The sequence below is a fragment of the Balaenoptera physalus genome, assembly GCF_965194825.1.
Source record: "Balaenoptera physalus genome assembly, chromosome: 12".
NCBI classification, from domain to species: Eukaryota; Metazoa; Chordata; class Mammalia; order Artiodactyla; family Balaenopteridae; genus Balaenoptera; species Balaenoptera physalus.
In genome coordinates, this window is record NC_138897.1 from 68,511,620 (window position 1) to 68,534,443 (window position 22,824).

General features: G+C 38.5%; 1 protein-coding gene and 1 long non-coding RNA gene across 3 annotated transcripts in view; one reads left to right on the plus strand and one right to left on the minus strand.

Moving 5' to 3' along the window:
- The first annotated feature begins 2 nt into the window (after positions 1–2).
- SEH1L (SEH1 like nucleoporin) lies at positions 3–22,459 on the plus strand. Of its 2 annotated transcripts, none has more exons than XM_082415856.1 (9): positions 3–268; positions 2,749–2,799; positions 6,205–6,351; positions 9,479–9,690; positions 15,345–15,443; positions 16,720–16,860; positions 17,606–17,763; positions 18,984–19,134; positions 21,772–22,459. In XM_082415856.1, exons 1-9 carry the CDS (start codon positions 158–160, stop codon positions 21,974–21,976), a joined length of 1,275 nt encoding a protein of 424 aa, XP_082271982.1. In that variant the 5' UTR covers positions 3–157; the 3' UTR covers positions 21,977–22,459. The 2 variants fall into 2 exon arrangements, with proteins under 2 accessions (XP_082271982.1, XP_082271983.1); XM_082415857.1 differs by having other exon boundaries at positions 4–268; positions 20,174–22,459.
- The window catches only part of LOC309639081, a 224,141-nt gene continuing 209,631 nt past the window's right edge, over positions 8,315–22,824 (minus strand). The window contains exon 2 of the long non-coding RNA XR_014251455.1: positions 8,315–9,316. This is a non-coding gene — a long non-coding RNA (uncharacterized lncRNA). The remainder of the gene's footprint in view (positions 9,317–22,824) is intronic.

Sequence of the window (22,824 nt, forward strand, 5' to 3'; positions counted from 1 at the left end):
GACGGGCCTGGGGGCGGGGCGCGGCGCGGCGCAGCCCGGGTCGCGTGAGCGGCCCGCGGGAAGCACAGCCGTACGCGCCCCGGAGCCGGGTCCGGGTGGGCTGCGGTCCGCGCGCCGCCGCGCTGTCCTGTTGGAGGAGGGAGGGGCTGGCGCAGCCATGTTCGTGGCGCGCAGCATCGCGGCGGACCACAAAGATCTCATCCACGATGTGTCTTTCGACTTCCACGGACGGCGGATGGCCACCTGCTCCAGTGACCAGAGCGTCAAGGTGCGCGCGGGGCCGAGCCCGGAGGGGGGCGGGAGCGTGCGCGGCCCGCTGTCCGAGCGGAGGGGCGCGTGGAGAGTGGAATCCTCTCGACTTGAGGCGCGCTGCGGGCACGAGGTCCGGAGCCCAGGCCGATTGGCGGGCACCCTCCTCCTCGCTATTGTGGAGTCAACGCCGCCTGGGCCGCCTCCGCGCGGCTGCGGGGGCGTGCGTGCATCACGGCGGCGTGCGCGCTCCTGCCGCGACTCTGCAGGTCCGCCCGGCTGGGCCCAAGGCGCCATGGCACCGCTCCTCGTTGGTCAGGCTGGGGCCCGGGTCGCGGGGGCGCCGGCACAGTGGGTGGGGTGAGCCGGCCCCCGAGCACCTCGGCCCTTCCATCCGGAGCGGGGCCCCGGGACCCCTCCCCGCCGTCCGCCCGCTCCTCACAGACGTGCCGCAGGGGCGCCGCGCGGCCGGTCTGATCCGTACGCGACGTCCTCGCAGGCGGGTCGGAATCCACTTCCCGGGCTGCAAGTGTTGCGAGGCCCAGGTTTTCTCGCCCGCCCCGCCGTGGGAGTGTCGCAATAATGAGCGTCCGTTAACCGAGTGGGTTTCGTTATCCGCTTAGAGCTCAGCCTCCAAGTCACTAGGACTTAGTGGGTCGTCTAGTACGGAGCTTTTGTCTGTCGTGGTGTTGCAGTGAAAATCTTCATTAATACAGCATTTTATGTTTTCTGGATGATTTCCATAGGCTCATTCCAGTAGAGAAATTAGTGAATATTTTAAAAGCTTTTGAGAGTAATAAGCAAATTACCTTTTTGCAGGTTGTACTATGTTACAACTGCCGGTGAAGAGTATCAGTGTGATAATTGTCCGTGTCGGGCATTATCATCGCAGTTTTTTTTCTTTAATTATTTTTTATTGTGGTAAGGTACACGTAACGAAATTTACCACCTTAACCGTTTTTAAGCGTACAGCTCAGTGGTATTAAGTGTGTTCATATCTTTGCACCCATCTCCAGAACCTTCTCATTTCGCACTGTCCCCGTTAAACATAACTAGCCGGTCCCTCCGGCCCCCGCCCCTGGCAGCCACCCTTGTACTTTCTGTCTCTGAATTTGGCTATTCTAGCGGCCTCATATAAGTGGGATCTTACAGGATTTGTCTTTTTTTGTGACTGGCTGATTTCACTTAGGATAATGTTTTGAAGTTCATACATGTAGCATAGGTCATAATTTCCTTCCTGAAAAAGGGAATGTTTAAACTTAAAAACTTTTTTAAAGGGCTAAAAATATATATTGCATATACTGCATTTTACTTATCACTCATCTGTCAGTGAAGTTGGGTTTCTTCTACATTTTAGTTGTGAATAATGCTGGTATAAATGTGGGTGAACAAATATCTCCTTGAGGCCCTGCTTTCAACTCTTTGGGGTGCAGACCCAGAAGTGGAATTGCTGGATCACATGGCAATTCTATTTTTATTTGAAGTTTTTTGAGGAGCCACCATACTGTTTATCATTACATTTTTTTAAGACAGGTTAAAGTGTCATGTTGTTATTGTAATCTGTATTTTTTGTTGGTAGTAATGTTCAGTGTTTTGTTTTTGTTTGTTATATATACAGTTGATCCTCATTATTTGCAAATTTTGTATTTGTGAATTTGCTTATTCTTTAAAATTTATTTGTAACCCCAAAATCAGTGCTCATGGTTGTTTGTTGACATGAGCTGGGTGGCAAAAAAATTAGAGTTGTCGGATGTGCGTTCCCAGCTGAGGTTGGACGGGTGACACTCTGCCTTATGATTCAGGCTTTCATAATGTAAACAAGCATCCTTCTCATTGTCTATTTAGTGTCACATTTTTCACATTTTTGTTCTTTTTTTGGTGATTTCCACTGTCTGAAGTGGTCCCCAAGTGTAGTGCTGCATAGAGTTCCCACAAACAAGAAGGCTGTGATGTGCCCTATGGAGAAAGTGTGTGTTAGGGAAGCTTCATTCAGATGTGAGTTATGCTGCTGTTGGCAGTGAGTTCAGTGTTATTGAATCAATAATGTATACCAAATAAGGTGTTTTTAAACATACACACATAAAACAAGGTTATGTATCGATTGGTTGACAAATATATTGTGGCGAGAGGCTCCTGTGAATCTCACCTGTCAATATTTTCCCCAGGAGGAGTGGTTTGGTATTCGCCAATTCACTGCTTACAGTGGCATTCTAGGACATAACTAGGACATAATGGCTATAAGTAACCAGACTTGACTGTAACTGATATTGTCTCCATTAACTAGTAGAGCACAGGTTCCTTGACCCCAGTGCTTAGCACAGGGCCTGACGTATCCAAGTTTCTCAATAAATATTTTGTTGAATGAGTGAATGTTTACTTACTGGTTGTATTCTTTTGTGAATTTATGTTCCCCTCCTTTGCCCTCGTACTAACTAATGTTAATGTTTTTCATATTAATTTGTAGGAATTCTTGGTATAAAATATCTTTTTTCTTAACAGGTCTGGGATAAAAGTGAAAGTGGGGATTGGCATTGCACTGCTAGCTGGAAGGTTAGTATTTATTTTTACAGTGATTTGAAAGAATTGAAACATTTACTATTTGGTAGCATTAGTGACTTGCTGTTCAGCTTTGAGAGAATTGTAAAATTTATATCTTTTACTTACATTTTTTTCACTATTAAAGTAACAAATACACTTCAGAAAATTTAATAAGAAAATTTGAAATTCTGTATCATTCTAACCTAATTATTTTTTGCATCTCAGTATTTCTTACCTTTTTCCTTTATATATATATATATATTTTTTTTTTAACATCTTTATTGAAGTATAATTGCCTTACAATGGTGTGTTCCTTTATATATTTTTTAATAGTTGTGATGTTTTGTACGTAATTTTATTTCTTGCATTTTACAAAAATTACTTTACTCAGGTAGATTTTTATGTATCTTGAGAATCATGAATTTTAAATGTACAGTTCAACGAGTGTTAGTAAATTTACACAGTTATGCAACCATAACCACAATCTAGTTTTAGAACACTTCCATCAACCCTGAGGTTTCCCTTGTGCCTTTTGGGGTCAGTCCTCGTTCCCTCTTAAGCCCCAAGCAACCACTGAACTGTTTGTATAGTTTTACTTTTTCTAGACATTTCATATAAATGGAATTCTACAATATGTAGTTCTTTGTTTCTGCCTACTTTCCTTAGCTTGTTTTTGAGGTTCATCCATGTTGTGGCATGTGTCAGTGGTTCGATCCTTTGTAATGCTGAGTAGTATTCCCTTTTATAGATAAAGCCACATTTTATTTATTCATTCACTATTTGATGGACAATTTGATTGTTTTTAGTTTTTGGCACTTATGAATAATGCTGTTATGAACATGCCATACAAGTCTTTGTGTAGACAAACATTTTCGATTCTCTTAGATATGTAGGAATAGAATTGCTGGGCTGTGTATTTTTTTTTTTTTTTTAAATTTTATTTATTTATTTATCTATTTACTTACTTACTTACTTATTTATTTATTTATTTATTTATGGCTGTGTTGGGTTTTCGTTTCTGTGCGAGGGCTTTCTCTAGTTGTGGCAAGCGGGGGCCATTCTTCATCGCGGTGCGCGGGCCTCTCACTATCGCGGCCTCTCTTGTTGCGGAGCACAGGCTTCAGATGCGCAGGCTCAGTAACTGTGGCTCACGGGCCTAGCTGCTCTGCGGCATGTGGGATCTTCCTAGACCAGGTCTCAAACCCGTGTCTCCTGCATTAGGCAGATTCTCAACCACTGCGCCACCAGGGAAGCCCTGTGTATGTTTTAACTTTCTTGAAAACTGCCAGACTCTTTTCCAGAGTGCCTGTACCATTTTATATTCCACCAGCAATGTATGAAGGTTCCAGTCTGTCTTTTTGATTATAGCCATCTTAGTGGGTGTGAAGTGGTGTCTCACTGGGTTTCAATTTGTATGCCCTTAATGATTAATTATGTTGATAGTGTTTTCATGTGCGTATTTGCCATTCATTTATCTTTTTTTTTTAAATTTATTTATTTATTCATATTTATTTTTGGTTGTGTTGGGTCTTCGTTTCTGTGCAAGGGCTTTCTCTAGTTGCGACGAGCAGGGGCCACTCTTCATTGCGGTGCGCAGGCCTCTCACTATTGCGGCCTCTCTTGTTGCAGAGCACAGGCTCCAGACGCGCAGGCTCAGTAGTTGTGGCTCACGGGCTCAGTTGCTCCGCGGCATGTGGGATCCTCCCAGACCAGGGCCCGAACCCGTGTCCCCCGCACTGGCAGGCAGACTCTCAACCACTGCGCCACCAGGGAAGCCCCATTTATCTTCTTTGGTGAAGTGTCTATTTAAATCTTTTGTCCTCTCCCCTTTTTTTAAATTGAGGTGAGAGTCACACAACATAAAATTAGCCATTTCAAGTAAACAAATAAATGTGAATGCATTTATTACATTCACAATGTTGTACAATTACTACCTCTGTCTAGTGCCAAAACTTATTTTTATCACTCCAAAAGGAGACTCGTATTTCTTGCTTTTTAGTTTAACAACATGTTTCATAAGTACTTTGGTTTGTTTTTAAACATAACTATAGCAACAAAACATAAATATAACAACAAATATACCCTATTTTGTTTAGCTGATGGATATTTAAGTTGTTTCCTTTTTATTGTGATGAACACCTTTGTGCAATCCTTATTCTTTAGTTAGATTGTGCTTTACTGGGAATCTAACATTTAGCAGAATCTCAGTGCCCTAGTGCATCTTTTACTTAATAGCCTGTAAAAATAAGAAAGGTGAAATGAAAAAGACTGGACAGAACAAAGGATAAAAAATAAGGGTGCAGGGGCTTCCCTGGTGGTCCAGTGGTTAAGACTCCGTGCTTCCACTGCAGGGGGCATGGGTTCAATCCCTGGTCGGGGAACGAAGATCCTGCATGCCGCATGGCACGGCCAAAAAAAAAGGGGGGGTGTGCAAAGTTTACCATTGGATGATGACACTGTTACCATGTAGAAATTATTGGATTATGAAAGTGTTCTGAGATTATTGAGTATAAAAGTGTTAGATGTACAGAAGCTTGAAACAGATTTTGTAAACATCCATTGGTGGACTGGTGCTTATTGTCATACACTATTTTTACTGGAAAGCACAAATGAATTCTGTTGATGTGAAATGCTTTAAGACTTTTCTGCCTTTTTTTTTTTTGTCAACAAAAAAGAGTTGGATTATAGTAATTTGAACTAATTTGACATTTTTCATCTATAAAGATAATGCTATTGAGCTTTAAATTATTTCCTCAGAATACAAGGATTTGGACTTCTCTATATTTGTTCTCATTGCCTCTTTTCCTAGAATAGTCCATTGTCTAGCCAGACATCAGAATCATTTAAGCATTTTGTTGCTATGGTTTCTTATACTGTCAGGCTTTTGAAGCATATAATTTTGATTACTCTTATTTATCAGGTGGATGTTTCCTATAGAGGAAATTTGCAAGTAAAAGAAACACAAAACAGTAGACTGATAGAATCTCTGTTTAAAAGCTTTGTTAGGCTAAACTCTGAACCAAGTCTCCAACTATTATTAGCACTGAAAGAGGTCAACTTTATCCAGCTGGATTTTTCTTTATTAGTAAAATGTTAGAAGAATTTGACTCTAGAAGGGCTGCAATCCTAAATATAGAGTATCTTCTAAACGTTAAAAGTGCTAGAATTGAACTTTTTTTTGGCTGTGCTGCACAACATGCGGGATCTTAGTTCCCGGGCCAGGGATCAAACCCATGCCCCCTGAAGTGGAAGGGTGGAGTCCTAACCACTGGACCACCAGGGAATTCCCTAGAATTTAACTTTTTAAATGTTAAATTGAATAGCTTTCTCCTTTTGTTGAAGTAAAAATATCTGTATTCTGTTTCTTCAAGTGACTCAACTCAGCTTTTTTCATTTTTTGCTTTTTTAATTCCTCAGACACATAGTGGATCTGTGTGGCGTGTGACATGGGCCCATCCTGAATTTGGACAGGTTTTGGCTTCCTGTTCTTTTGACCGAACAGCTGCTGTCTGGGAAGAAATAGTAGGAGAATCAAATGATAAACTGCGTGGACAGAGCCATTGGGTGAGACATTTGTTAGCGGTGGGTTGGTGGGTGGGGGACATGAGCACCCGAGGAGCAGTGGTCTTTCCAAGAACACTTCGGGGTGCTAAGATTTTCAGTCCCACCCTCCCTGACCTCCGGGGAGGAGAGAGGGGCTGGGGATTGATATAATCACCAATAGCCAATGAGGTAGTCATTCACGCCTGTGTAATGATGTCTCCATAAAACCCTTAAAGCAGCTGTCCTCATCCCTTTTGGCACCAGGGACCCGTGTGGAAGACAGTTTTTCCACGGGGAGGGCAAAGGGGGATGGTTTTGGGATGATTCAAGCGCATTACATTTATTGTGCACTTTATTTCTATTATTATTACATTGTAATAATAAAATAATGAAATAATTATACAACTCAGCATAATGCTGACAGGAGGCAGAGCTCAGGTGGTAATGTGAGCAACAGAGAGCGGTTGTAAATACAGACGAAGCTTCACTCGCTTGCCTGCTGCTCACCTCCTGCTGTGTGCCCCGGTTCCTAACAGGCCACGGACCGGTACTGGTCCGTGGCCCAGGGGTTGGGGACCCCTACCCTAGAGGACAGGGTTCGGAGGCTTCTGGGCTGGTGAACACCTGGAGATTTGGGGAGAGTGGTGCCTGGAGGGGGCGTGGAAGCTCCACACCTGTCCCCAGCCTTGGGGACCTGTCCTCAGCCTGTGCGTCTCTTCCATGTGACTGTCCCTGAGTTACACCAGTCAGTCAGAAGCACAGGTAACAACCTGGGTTTTCGACTGGCATCTGAAGAAGGGTGTCTTGTGGGACTGAACTCTGAACTCGTGGAATCTGATGCTATCTCCGGGTAGTTAGTGTCAAAATTGAGTTGAATTCTCCTTGGACACCCTGCTGGTGTCAGAATTGTCTGCTGGGGTGGGGAACAGCCTCTACCCCCTACCCCCACCAGAATTGGAATTGTTACCAGAACCTTTTACTTTTTTAGGGAAATGTCTCTTCAAGTCCTTTGCCCATTTTTTTGTTGTTGAGTTGTAAGTAGGGGTTCTTTATGTATTCTGGATATTAATTCCTTAAGAGATACATGATTTCCAAATATTTCCTCCCATTCTGTGATTTGCCTTTTCACTCTCTTGATAGTGTCCTTAGGTGCACAAAATTTTCATGAAGTCCGGTTTATTTTTTTCTTTTGTTTCCTTGTGTTTTTGGTATCATAAATCATAGACAGATTCACTGTTATGGAGACTTTTCCCCTAAGTTTTCTTTTAAGAGTGTTGTAGTTTTAGTTCTCATGTTTAGGTCTTTGATTCATATTGAGTTAATGTTTGTACATGGTATAAGGTAAGTATCTAACTTCATTCTTCTACGTGTCAATATCCAGTTTTCTTAACACCTTTTATTGAAAAGATTGTCTTTTCCCCATTGAATGGTCTTGACATCCTTGTTGAAAATCAAGTGACCATATATGGAGAGTTTATTTCTGGACTCTATTCCATTGGTGTCTGTCTATTCTTAGGCCATAACACACTGTTTTAATTACTGTAGGTTTGTAGCTTGCATACTATTCATATTGTTTGACTTTTTTTTTTGTTTTTGAATGATGGAAGGGGTTGGCCTCATTGCCTTTGCACCGGGGCCTTCCTCAGGCAAACAGTTGCTTACGGGCAGGGGCGCAGAGACATTTCTTGAATAGAAAGGATTTTTCTAGCAGTCAGTCTGAGATCGATCAGTTAGCATAGTATAGGTTGGGTTTAGGAGTGGTGGCATAGAAAGGATTTTTCTTCGAACTTAATTATTTGTCTTTAGTTAAATCCACTGTCATTAATGCATTTAATATTTCAACATTTGTGTTATTATTCAGTGTGTTTTTAGACAAAAGTTTGCAAAGATGCTATGCTATCTTTGAAGGTTGATATTCTTTTGATATTCAGACACCTTAAGATGTATTTTAGTAACCATAGACAGTAAACTCTTTTTTAAAAAATTATTTATTTATTTATTTATTTATTTATGGCTGTGTTGGGTCTTCGTTTCTGTGCGAGGGCTTTCTCTAGTTGCGGCAAGTGGGGGCCACTCTTCATCGCGGTGCGCGGGCCTCTCACTATCGCGGCCTCTCTTGTTGCGGAGCACAGGCTCCAGACGCGCAGGCTCAGTAATTGTGGCTCACGGGCCTAGTTGCTCCGCGGCATGTGGGATCTTCCCAGACCAGGGCTTGAACCCGTGTCCCCTGCATTGGCAGGCAGATTCTCAACCACTGCGCCACCAGGGAAGCCCACCATAGACAGTAAACTCTTGATTTCTAAATTTTGTTGACATTTTCAGTCAAAAATCATCTCATCTAGGTGCCAGACAGTAACTGGTACATGCTATGCTGGGATTCTCTAATTACCAGAATGCCAGCCTCGTACCATTCACTTGGTCTCTTTTAAAAGTGGATGGTAGCGGTCTGAGTAGGACTAACACTTACACTTGATGGAAGAAGTTTCACACCCTCCATTCTGTTGTTAAAGAATCTGAATTCTTTCACTTTGCGGCTTGCGGCCTGCTTTGTATGACAAAACTGCCCATATGAAAATTCTAACACTTTCTGGTTTACTGACCTATCTGCTTAAGAAGAGAGTACTTACCTAATTTAATAAAGTTAGATTTCGTAAGGCCTTCTTTCTTCTGCCTTAGAGGGAGTAATTGATTATAGGTCACTGGTTTGTTACTGATTGCTAGCTGTGTATGTGGTATTTTGCTAAGTGCTTTAGAGGAAATTGAGGCCCACACAGGTTTTGAATACCTTATTCAAGGTTATATACCTAGTAAGTGGCAGAGGAGTTCTGTGTGATTTCAGAGCCTGTGTTCTTTCCACTCTGCCATCCTTTTTTTTTGTATTTAATTAATTTATTTATTTTAAGATTTAATTTAATTTTTTAAAATTTTTGGCTGTGTTGGGTCTTTGTTGCTGCGCGAGGGCTTTCTCTAGTTGTGGTGAGCAGGGCTACTCTTCCTTGTGGTGTGCAGGCTTAGTTGCTCCACGGCGTGTGGGATCTTCCCAGACTAGGGATCAAACCCGTATCCCCTGCATTGGCAGGCAGGTTCTTATCCACTGCGCCACCAGGGAAGTCCCTGTATTTAATTTAAATTGTTAATTTTTTTTCAGGTCAAGAGGACAACGCTAGTGGACAGCAGAACATCCGTTACCGACGTGAAATTTGCTCCTAAGCATATGGGTCTTATGTTAGCAACCTGTTCAGCGGATGGTATAGTCAGAATCTATGAGGCACCGGACGTCATGAATCTCAGCCAGTGGTCTCTGCAACATGAGATCTCATGCAAGCTAAGCTGTAGCTGTATTTCTTGGAACCCTTCAAGGTATGCTTACACAGCAATCCTCTGGTGATATAAGCCTAGTAATTATTACACTTAGCATCAGATGGTTTATTTTTTTGAATATGCTTTTCGTAAGTAGTCTTGTTCATTATTTTTAAAAATGTATATTATGTATAATAAAAATTCTCTCTTCTCCACCCTGTCATGTGTCTTATACCCCTATTTCTACTCCACAGAAGAAGCCAACCACTGTAAATATTCTGGTGCACCTTCTGGACTTTTTCCATGCATATACAAATAAATATTTAATAATAAATATTTAATTTGTGTGTTTATAAACACACAAATGTATGCAAATACAGGTATATGCTATCATGTACAAGTGGACACAAAACACACACACATGTTTAGACATAACATTTTCCTTTCATGCAATTTGCCTTTTTCACTTACAGATACATCATGGGCATTTTCCCATGTGTTAGTGTAACTAGTCCTTCCTAACTCCTTTAACTGCTGTGTAGAGTGTGATTCTAAGACTGTATCATAGTTGATTTTTATTAAACTGTTTTTAAAATTAAAAGAGTAATGAGTCACCTGATAAAAAAATTCAAATAATCTAGAAGAGTACAAAATGAGAGGTAAAAGTTCCCTTACCCCCTAAAAACAAATGCTGTTAGTAGTTTTGTTTTTAGATTTTAATTCTGGTAGTCACTATTTTATTTTTAAATGATTTATTTATACCTTTGGTTCTTGCTGTGTTATCTTTAGACAGTATTTATACTCATTCTGTGAAAGATGACTTTAGCACATTTACAAAGCTTTCCACTTGTCAAGGTATGACAAGATATTTGTGGAAGTGTTAATAGTTGTTTAGTTATATTCGTAATTATCTTAATTTCAAATATTTATTTCTCTAGTGATTTATCAATTTAGACTATATTGACTCACCTCTTTTTTTTTTTTAATTAATTAATTTATTTATTTATTTATGGCTGTGTTGGGTCTTCGTTTCTGTGTGAGGGCTTTCTCTAGTTGTGGCAAGCGGGAGCCACTTTTCATCGCGGTGCGCAGGCCTCTCACTATCACGGCCTCTCTTGTTGCAGAGCACAGGCTCCAGACGTGCAAGCTCAGTAATTGTGGCCCACGGGTCCAGCCGCTCCGCGGCATGTGGGATCCTCCCAGACCAGGGCTCGAACCCGTGTCCCCTGCATTGGCAGGCAGATTCTCAACCACTGCACCACCAGGGAAGCCCCTCACTTCTCTCTTAAAAAAAGGGGAAATTAGCTTTTTTTTGCTTCTACCACACATTCACCCTCCCATTTCCTAATATTTTGTTATATTGCTTATACAGTGACAAGATTTACAATGTTTGTATTTACGTTTTGTAAACATTTAATGATGTTGTTATATGTGTTAAGTACACATATAAGTACTTTGTCTTTTGACTACAAGTTGATTCTAAATACTAAGTAGCAACCAAATTCATAAGACTAGATTATGTAAATATTCATTACAGACACAAATGTAAACTATTTCATGAAAACTGTTGTTCACACAGAGTAATATGGCATTAACTCCTGATGGGTGCTCTTTTCTCTTTACTGATTCCTTTACTTCTGGGTTATACTTGGCTGTCACAATTTTCATACCACGAGTTGCCTTTGGATTTTTTGTTTTCATTTTGGTCGCATACCTCTTAAAGTAACTTTTTTTCCTATATGGGATGGATGGCAAACTTTCTGAATTCTAGCATACCCAAAAATGTCTTAATTTTTCTCCATGCTTAATTGTAGTTTGGCTAGTTTTAGAACTTCGGCCAAGTTCCAGATGTAAGAATTTCAAAGTACTGTTCTTGAATCTTTTAAACTTTAGGTGGTGAGATGTCTGAGGTCAGTCTGATACTGGATCTTTTGTAGGTAGCCTAGTCTTTCTGGAAGATTTTAGGATTTTGTCTTACTACTTTGAGTTGCAAGTATATTCTCCGAGTTTGTGGTTTGTCATTTTGACACTATCATGACTTTTGATAGTCTGCAGAAAGTTCTGAATTTTAATATAGCCACACTTAACAGTCTTTCTATATTTGTTATAGTGCTTTTTGTTTTTTTATTTGAGAAATTCTTCCCCACCTTGATGTTGTTAAGTGTATTCTGAAAGGTTTCTGGTTTTGCCTTTCACACTTGGGTCATTAAAACTCCTGGAATTGCTTTGTATAGTTTAAGGTAGTAGAATTCTAAAATTTATATACCAGGATGTTTCCAGGTATTTTTTCTTTTAAAACATTTTTCTGTTAGGGAAGATTTCAAATATACTAAAAGTATAATAGGCAGAGCCTCACATATCCATCACCCAGCTAGAATAATTCAAAGCTACTCTTGTTTAATCTGTATATGCCTCCCCACCTTCACAAACAAAACAAAACAAAACAAAACAAACTGGATTATTTTGAAGTAAATGCAGACATACACTATTAGATGTTGGTCTTTTTTGAATTCATCCTGCTTGATGCTTAGTGGTCCCTTTTAAGGTGAAGGTTCTTGTCTCAGATTGGGGATATTTTAGGATTCTTTGATAATTTATCCTTCTGTTTTCTCGATTCTGTCCTTCTGGAATTCATCTTTGATTATTCTTGGATTTACTCTCTATTTCTTTAAGATTGTTTGGAGATTTACTACTCTGTCTTCCAGATCTCCAGCTTGTTCTTCAGGTGTACATTTTATACCATCCAGTGATGTTGGGGGTTGGGGGGAGTGGCAATCATTTTTAATTGTTAAGAAGTCTTTCTTTTTCTCTGATAACTCCTTTTTTATGCCAGTCAGTTTTTGTTACATGGATACACATTTCTCTGAGGATCCTAATTAAAATTTTTAAAAATTTTATGTTTTTTGATTTACAGTCAAGTCTTCTTTTTTGCAGTAGTTGTGTTCTATCAAGTTGCTACGAACACTGAATTAGCTAATACTGAACCACCCCTCCCAGGGGAAATACAGGATTAGGTGCCACCAGCCTCTGATCACATTTTTGTTAACTGATCAATACTCAACCTTGTTTTATGTGTATTTCTGTCTAAAGACACCTTATTTAGTATATATTCATTAAGACTGAGTCCAGCCAACAACACTAACTCACACCTGAATGCAGCTTTTATCTAACAGAGGTATTTTCTCCATAAGGCACATCATGACCTTCTTGCTAAACTTAGGAACACAAGGCAGCACTTCAGCACTGCACTTGGGGGCGATTTTAAACAGCGAAATCATCAACACAACAAAAATGCAGAAAACATGATGGTAAATAGAGTGCAAAACAGACACTGGTTTTTCAGCATGAAGCTGAAACAGGAAAGCCCATGAGTGCCCCAAGTATTGGATTTTTGGTTTTGCAAATAAATTTTAGCAAGTAGGTCAGTTTACAAATGTAGAATCTGCATATGATGTGGACTGTAGGCTGTTTTATATTTTCACAAAGATCTATTTCCTCAAAGAACTGTTTGTATGCCTTGGTCTTTAACTGTCACACTCCTTGTTTTTGTCAAGTGCGTGTTAGTCTTTGCTCATGTATTTGTGTTTATGAACAGGAGACTGTGATGGCTGCTAGAGAGAACTGGTGTTGGTATTTTTCTCCTGTTAGATGCTCTGTTTTCTTAACAGCTCATTCTCTTACTTAGGGGGTTAGCTGAGTTTTGACTAAGTAGGTGGAGTGGTTTGGCAGGGTTTCGTTGTAGGGCGACCAAGAGGGAGCTGGCAGGTGGGCATTACCCCCAAATTGCCAAAGTCAGGAGGTTTTGACTTGGGGGATAGAGCACTTTAATGTATTTTCTTCTTTCTTGTCCCTCTCCCTGCTGGCTTTGGAGTGCTACTTTATTTCAAGTTCATATCTGTCCTCTTATAAGTTCTAATCATCTCACTAGGATCTTTCCTCAGACTTTCTTTAGCCTAGAGCACAATCAGCTGCCAGCCATGGGGGTCTTCTGATTGCAGATTATTAAATGAATCAATTCATGATTGCCCCATTACTCATTACTATTGGTTGATTGATTCATTATTTACTTGCTTACTGATTAGAGGTTGGAGCTTCTAGAATTTCCTCCTTAATGATAGTTGTTGAGCTCTTTTTCCCTTAGCATTTTCACTGTCTGATCTCCTTTTGCTTCCTGGAATCCTCCAGATTTCATGATTTCTGATGGCACATTCTGATTTCTGCACTGTTACAGTGTTATTTTTTCATCATTTCCATGGAGGCGTAGGAAGGAGATGCAGGTGATCAGTCTCCTGTATTCAGTCAGAGAGTTTGATGGTTTTGCTCACTGTTTAATTATGAGTCATATTTGGAAAATGGTTTAAATGTGATCATCTTATTTATGGATATACAAATGAGATAATCCTCAATTCAGGTTGTTATCTGGATGTTTTATAATTTATTTTTTAGAATATTTAAAAAATTTATATTTTCAGTAATTTTAGATTATATTACTGTAAATGTACTTGCCCTTGCTCAAATAAATACATTTGTGGAACATTGAAAAAAGAAATTTTGTGAGATATAGAAATTACTATAATTTACATCCCTTTGAATAGCCAAGAATTATAATAAGTAACTTGTAATTTTGTTTTATTACTATAGCACTTTGTAGTTTACCTGGTATTTTTCTTTCTTTTTTTAAATTAAAAAAAATGTTTATTTATTTGTGGCCGTGTTGGGTCTTAGTTGCAGCACTTGGGCTTCTCTCTAGTTGTGGCGCACAGGCTCCAGAGCACGTGGGCTTAGTTGCCTCGAGGCATGTGGGATCTTAGTTCCCCAACCAGGGATCGAACCTGTGTCCCCTGCATTGGAAGGTGGATTCTTAACCACTTGACTGCCAGGGAAGTCCCTACCTGGTTTTTTCCTTATACTAGGTGATGTCATTATCAGACGCTTTAGTAATAAACACCTAAACCTTTTTTTTTTAAATTATCGCATTTTGTTTTCAGCTTTATGAAATTGGCAGATCACAATATCAAGATCAAAGGTTAAACAATACCTCTATGTCATGTTCATAGATGTATTACTTAATCTGGATGGGGGAGGCAAAGGAAATCAATATCTAGGAAATTAGACATAGAAATGAAAAAAAATGATTCAACCTAGAGTCCACCTCAGTAGAGTTCACTCTCTTATTGCTTATCTTTTGCGTTTTTCAAAACGCAGTTGACCACAAATGAGTCTGGAGACTAGAGAATGACAGGCATGCCTTCTTGAGGGTGGTCTTTTTCTACTTTTCCTCCTCCATCGGGGTGGGGTTCTCTTTGTACAAAGCACGTAAAAATCTTTTTGCCATGAATTTGGTCACCACAAAATTACTTTTCATTCTATAATGACCAGATCTTTTAGAAAGAAAAATTCTAACGCCTCTTAGGTGTCTTTAAAAAAAAAAAATCTGTTGACTGCTTGAAGCTTTTTGTTTTGGGAAAAGGACTACTTTCTATCTCAGCCATAAGAAAATGTGGTTAAAAACAAGGTGAAAGCCCGGTGTCCTCAGTCCCCAGGCTGAGACCTCAGGGGTATCCCTCCTGGGTGTGTGGTGCCGGGCATGGCAGGGGTCTAGTCCGCAGTGACACGCTGACTGGTGGGTTGCATGGCTGCTGGATACGTTTCTAATTCTCTGAACTAAATGTGCATTAATTTTATAATTATGTAAAACATCTTTTCCTTTCTAGCTCTCGTGCTCATTCCCCCATGATCGCTGTAGGAAGTGATGACAGCAGCCCAAACGCAATGGCCAAGGTTCAGATTTTTGAATATAATGAAAACACCAGGTCAGTACTGCTTTGGTTTAATTATTGTTCTGAATTGCATTTAATTTTTTTAAATGTTATTTCTTTATTCATTAACTCAGTTATGCATTATTCGTCACATATTTACTGATTTCCTATGATACGCTAAGTTCTCTGCTCTGGTAATATAAAATTGAGTGGTGTAGAGGAAAAGGTAATTGATCTCCCAGTATGTACCATCATGAAGGGAAAACAAAAAAAAAAAGGTGAAAAATGGTGATGAATTTTATAAACTGGGAGAATCAGGATGTTAAGAGATTATGCCTAGGGGGAGGGGGCCAGGAAAGTTCATTCAAAAGGAGAGCCATAGAATGAGTAGAAGTTAGCCAGACAAAGAGGGCAAAACATTCCAGATGGAGAAAACTGCATGTGATGAGAGAGAGCCAATATATTTTCATCGTGCTTGGAACATAATAGGTAAAAAGGAGTGTGATGAGAAATCTGGAAGGCTTATTATACCTGCAAGACCTACTGTTCAACGTTTAATTTTTATCTTAAAGGTAATGTGAAGCCATTGAAAGACTTCTCAGTTGGAGAATAACAGGATCAGATGGTAGTTTAACACTCCCGAGGTGTGGAAATAGACTTTGGTGTAGCTTCCTTTATCATCACTTAAAAAACTCAATTCTTGCTGTTGTCAGCTTAACTTTTTTCTTTACACTCAAATCTTAGGAAATTCAGGTACCCTTTTCCTTAAAAAAGATGTTAACGGCTAACAAATCAAGATCTCATTCTAATTAAGTTTTAGTTACTCTGTTTTAAGCTAAACTTAAAAAAATTAAAGGAAGAAACCTGGGAGGTTATATTACATTCCTAGGGCTGTCAAAGCAAATTACTACAAACTGTTGGCTTAAAACAGATGTTTCTTTTCAGAGTTCTGGAGGCCAGAAATCTGAAATCAAAGTGTTGTCAGGGCTGTGCTGCTTTCAGACTCTTTCCTTGTCTCTTCCAGCTTCTGGAGGCTCCAGGAGTTCCGTGGCTGAGCTGCATCACTCCAATCTCTGCCTGTGTCTTCACATGGCTTCTCCTCTAATGTCTGTTTCTCTCTCATCCTGAGATCCTTAATTGTGTCTGCAAAGGCCCTTTTCCGATAGGTCACAGTCACAGTTTCTGGGGGTTGGGGCTGGACATATTATATACTGCAGAGATAAACACTACTTCATTGTGAGCAAGATGGAGAAAATGGAGATACCTAGACATGTGGATTTTTAAATTTTTCATTTCTGATAATTTTAATGTAAATTGTTTTTTCATTTAGGAAATATGCAAAAGCTGAAACCCTCCTGACAGTCACAGATCCTGTCCACGATATTGCCTTTGCTCCAAACTTGGGACGGTCTTTCCACATTCTCGCCATAGCAACCAAAGACGTGAGAATTTTTACATTAAAGCCTGTGAGGTGAGTTTTTGAAACAATTACTAATTTGAAAGTTCTCTTACCTCTTGCTTATTTTCATTTGTGGAGGAGAGTATAGAGGCAACAGTGATCTGAAGAATGGATTCTTTAATGAACATTTTATCTACAAATATATGACTTTTGGGAATAGGGAATTGAGTAAAGAGAGAAGATTTATGTTTTCTTAGTTGTGTTTTATTTAGGCAGATACTAAAATGAATTGGATCCTCTGAATATAATTGCACTCTATAAATGTTTGAAGGAATGAGAGGTCTCAGTCTACTTAGGGAAAATTAAATTAGCACTGAGACATTCTTGTGAATAAGCTATTTAGCTTTAACTTTGGAATTGTGAGTTTCAGTTCTTTTTCTTTTCTTTTTTCCTTCTTCCTTCTCTCCTCCTATTCTTCCCTTCCTACTTTTTCCTTTTAAAATTAATCATTATCATCTCTTTTATTCCTCAACCTTTTGGGGGGAATAAAATCCTCTTTAGTCACTTAATATCTTTTATGTGGTAGGATCATGCGAGGTACTGGGGAGTCAAATGAAAGTGACATGGCCCATCTCTCAGTAAGCTACGGAGGTTGGGGGGCGGGTATGGATATGACATTGATATGGTGTGTATGTGAGACCATTTGTATTTTTTAATTTAGAACAGAGTGTGTGTGTGTGTGTGTGTGTGTGTGTGTGTGTGTGTGTGTGTGTGTGTGTACACTCAGAATTCCTCAGGAAAATTTTTTTATTAACAGGAAAGAACTTACTTCCTCTGGTGGGCCAACAAAATTTGAAATCCATATAGTGGCTCAGTTTGATAATCATAATTCTCAGGTCTGGCGAGTGAGTTGGAATATAACAGGGACAGTGCTGGCATCTTCAGGAGATGATGGCTGTGTCAGGTTGTGGAAAGGTAAGATTTCATTGGAGGAATTGTTGCTTTATGATGCTACTTTAGAATTTTCACTTAGAAATGTAAACTGAAGTATTTTGAAAAAAAATTATCTTTCTACAGTTACTTTTAAATTTATGTCTCATATTGTGTTGAATCTTTATCATTTTACCTAGTTCAAAGCAGTAATTGTCTGATTGAATTGTTTAAGTTTCCATGTGGAACAAAGTAAAACTAATTGTAACAGAATATACACTACCTCCAAAGATACCATTTGCTATGTGTGTAACTTGTGGGACTTCTCTACAAACTCAGGATATAGTCATCTCTTACTTGATAAACAATTGCTTTATCCAACAAGCCCTTAAGAGGAGAAAAATCCCATATCTTCCCCACTTCTTCTCTACAGCTCCCAAAAGTTAGAGAATCTTGAGGCCACTGATTCTAAAAGTTTCTTACAAATGCCAAGCAGAGAAGGCGGTCTGGACGGTGGACACTGACTGTGGGTGCTGTGGCGTGGTCTGCACTTCTCCACGGATGTTTATCCACTGGCTCTGTGTACCACTGTAGTCGGTGGCGTCCCATCTTTAGGATCCGAAGTTACAGCTTCGTTCATTTCCCCTGAGGAGTTAACTGTTCCCAAACTGCAGTTTGGCTGAGTCTCCCATGGTCAGCTTTAGGCTGTGGTAGAACCAGCCCAGGTGTCCCTTTCCTCAGGGTCTTTGCTGCCCTGTCCTGCCTAACTTGGATTTCCTGGGCTCAGTGTCCGCAGTGACCAGTTTTGCATCCAAACAATTAGGCCAAGTTGGATAAGCCACTCAAACCCCAGAGGTTCTGTTACCTACATCCATGAGGACATGACTTGTACTTGCTTAACTGAGAAGGTGACTCCGTTACCCACACATTAGAACTGAAATTCATTATAATGAAGACAGAATTTTATTTTGATATTAACTTAATGTAATAATGTGGTAGCTTAGAGAATTGTCTCTGTTAATATTTATCTTGTAAGGAAAGGAAATGGGTGGTGAGAGCTTTGTTTTTAAATTAGTATTTCTTTAAAAACTTCAAAAAATAATTGTTAAAATTGAGATATATGTGTTTCATTTAAAAAAAATGTCTTTACCATTTAACTGGAGAGATATGTAGCCTGTAGGTCTCTTTTATTTCTTTAATTGTAGATTTGTGCCCTGGAACATAGGTATTAGTCATGTTAATGAGTTTGACCATTTTCCTTTCAGCTAATTATATGGACAACTGGAAGTGTACTGGTATTCTGAAAGGTAATGGGAGCCCTGTCAATGGGAGCTCTCAGCAGGGAAACTCAAATCCTTCCCTAGGTTCAAATATCCCAAATCTTCAGAATTCATTAAATGGATCTTCTGCTGGCAGGTAGGCTGTTTTGTGAGAAAACTAGAAATTATCTTCTTTTTAAATCATTCTGGTAGCTATACTGAAGGTGTGTTATTTCATGGATTTTAAGATTGAATCAAGAAATTCACATGTAATTGTGGCACTAGAAGAGAAGGAGACACTTTGGTAGCTCTGTATTTGGCTTATTACTTGGTCATAATATTTACAGGTAGGTTCTGAGGCTGTTAAACAAACTCAATTATATGCTGCAATTTAGTGGTCTTCCAGAAACATATATAACTTTGAAGTAATGAGATGAAGAGGAAGTTTGGGACAGTACTGAGGATCGTAGTCCCAGATGAGCATTAGTGTTGCTAGTGCTGGTAGGGTGGCCTTTGAGTCAGGTTAAACTGAAATTTTAAATAAAACACACGAACTAAGGCTTTGTAAAAGTGAGTAAATTAAATGTTTTTTTGTGTGTGTTTAAAATTTTCATGGAGATTGTAAGAGGATATGGTAAATTCTGAGTTCTTGATTTTTAGAATTTTTAGTATATTTTAGATTCTCAGAGAATGTTTAATGTTATCTAAAGAGTTGTCCTTTTGTTTTCATATTCAAATTTCAAATGTGAATTTGTAAGGTAAAGTTATTTTAATATGCCTTTGTGAATAATTTGGAATACTATTTAGGAAACTTGAAAGCACAGCCTTAACAAACTGTCACGTGGTTGTCCTGTTGTCAACTTAAATGAAAGAAGAGAATTGTATTTTAAATTTCCTCAACTATTTTTATATTGTTATATTTTTATAAAGTAGTCCTGCTTTTTGATTTTAAGTATTTGCATGAAAACAATTTCAGGTTACCATAGAAGATATCAGATTATAAAGATTATTTCATGAAGCAAAGATACTAGTGTTAATTTTTTAAAAAAAATCTAGTTTTTGGTTGCCGCCTGTACTGCATATTTTCTTTTGTAAAGAGCTTTGAAGTTTTGATGTGTTCTTATTGTGCCAATAACCATGTGTGTTAGATCTGTGATGCATTTTCCCTTCTCCATTTGTATTATGTCCTTTAACAGAAAGCACAGCTGAGTACCAGCTAACTGGAGTAACTTTGCTGTTTTGCTGCTTGTTGCATGCACACAGGAATGGGAAGCAAGCTCCTTTTCCCCTTCCCCAGCGCCGTTTGACCTCTCCCAAGATACACCAACAGCCTGCTTACTACTAAACGCAGTCCAAAAGGCCTTTAAAAATACAGTGTATATCATTTTTTTGTGTGCTAGCCAGTTTATTGACATTATTTGAAACTTTTGAAATATAAATGGAGAGGCTTTTTGTTGAGACATTGTCACCAAAACAATTTTTTGAAATGTTTCTGAAACGAACATGGGTTTTAAAATTAAAGGATTGTTACCATCCTCATTGCTAGTTGGGAGGAGGGAAGATATCACTTTATTCCATCTGGAGACTATATATAGACTTATGTCTTTTATTTTCTAAAACAGTAAGCTAAAATGAATTTTTATAATTTTAATTTGAAGATTGAATATTTTTCATAAAGATTGTTTTGAGTGCTAATTTGTTTACCTTTTGTAGAATTGGTTTATACATGATATTATTCAGTACAACTCTGTTATTTCTTTGTAATGTTTAAAAAGTATTAGTGAAGGAGTGAGAGAAGTAGTAGTGAAAGTAACTTGACTGTACAGTTTGTAGCCAAACAACATTTGATATTGCTTCATTTATAATTTAGAAGTAAAATGAAAACATCTTTGTAAGTTTTCAGTTCATATTCACTAAAGAGATAAATGTTTCTAATATGTGCTTGGATATTTTTATGGTGTGATTTCACGGCTTAAGGTTTCAAGTCAAAATTTAGAAACATACTATAAGAAGCAGATAAAACTCTGCTAAAATTGTGCATGCATGTTAACCTCCACATTCCATGTCCCAGGATTTTCTTAATTTTGTTGGCTGCTTCATTTAGTTCATATCCTCTGATGACAAAGCTATAAATCTTTTTTTGAGAAAATGCTAAAGTATTACGGGTAAGTTTTAAAATGGCAGAAGAATAACAATAGGACATATTTTTGAGCCCTTTTACTTATCAAAATTTTGTACTAATCTTTTTGCAGAAAAACATCTAAGTACATTCAAAGATTGTGTTTCTTCAAAAGTATGTTGCAATAGCTGGCCATACTATGTGAAAGTCTATCTGAATTGGTCCTGAGTATCATGTATGCACTAAAAAATGTGCTGCTGCTACAAGTGAAGTGTTGCTTAAAGAAAAAGCTTATTTGATTTGTAAATTACAGGAGAGCATCAATATGTTTCTCAGACTAGAAAATGTTTTAAATTATAAAATTATGTCTTTTTTGTAACATTAATACTGATAATTTTTTTTAACATTTTAAGTTTAACAGATTGTATTTTTTTCAAGTTTCTATACTTGCTTAAGTGAGCCTGATTTGAGTAAGGGTCTTGATTTTGCTATTATGTTCCGTTAGTTTTGGCATGAATATAGTAAAGCTTTTTTTTCTAGCATGTGTTTTTTCCTCTTTGGTTCTCTTTGTATTTACTACTTTTCTCTTTTTCTTCTGTTTTTTTCTTTTTTTTTTTTTTTTTTCTGTTGTTTTTGTTTTGTTTTGGTGTTTTGTTCCTGTCTTCATTGTTTCAGGTATTTCTTTCCCCCTCTGGATTCCCCACGGGCTGGATCGAGATGGTCCAGTTATGCCCAGCTCCTTCCTCCTCCTCCTCCTCCTCCTCCTCCTCTGATAGAGCACTCTTGCGATGCTGACACTGCCAGCCTCCAGTATCCTCACCCTCGCAGACGATCTCTCTCTCGGCCTCTTAATCCCTTACCTGAGAATGAAGGGGTTTAAAAAACACTGATTTAACACTTAAAGGCCTTATTCAAGTGCTTGTAAATGCTTTCATTCCTGGCTTTTTGTTTTTCTTCATTTTCTTTCAGAAGATTTTTCTAATTTAGGGTCTGTCTTGCATGTATTACAACCAGAACATGGTGTTTGGAACCTAAATGTGTTTGTGCTTCTGCATCAAAGGAATATTTGCTTCATTGGTTGATAACCTTTGATGAAATATGAGATGTGTACACACAACATTAACTGTGAGAGTTACACACAATAGCTGACTTCAAAGTGCCTGTTCTGTACATTTTATTTTGAACTGTTATGGCGTTAAGTTTCTTATGGTTTGTCATACTGGTTAATGTGAAAGCATATCGTTATAAAGTTAACTTTGCCTTTGAGACATAATAAAAAATGTTTTTGATTTTTACAGGCTAATGTTGCAACTGACTAGTTTGTAAAATAAATCATTCCTGTGTATAAAGCAGCAAAACATAATATGGACTGTTTGGTCTTTTTTTTTTTTTTTCTTTTAAAGGAAACTGCCTTTCACTACTTGGAATTATTGTTTAAAGCTTTTGTAATTATTCTCCAAGTAGATTATTTAATAAAATATATTTTTAAAGATATGAATCTGTTGCCATATAAAAATAGAATGTAGTTTATTTGATGGTTGGTAAAGCTTATTTATATCTCCTTAAAATATCATATTGCTAAAAAAAAAAATCCAAACAATCAGAAATTAGGGGATGATCATGGCATTTATTTAGAAGGTAGAAAGTTAGTATGCAGACTAACATCTAGAACCAACAAATGTCTACTTGACATTTGAACAGCATTTCGTGTGTCTATCAGCTAATCAC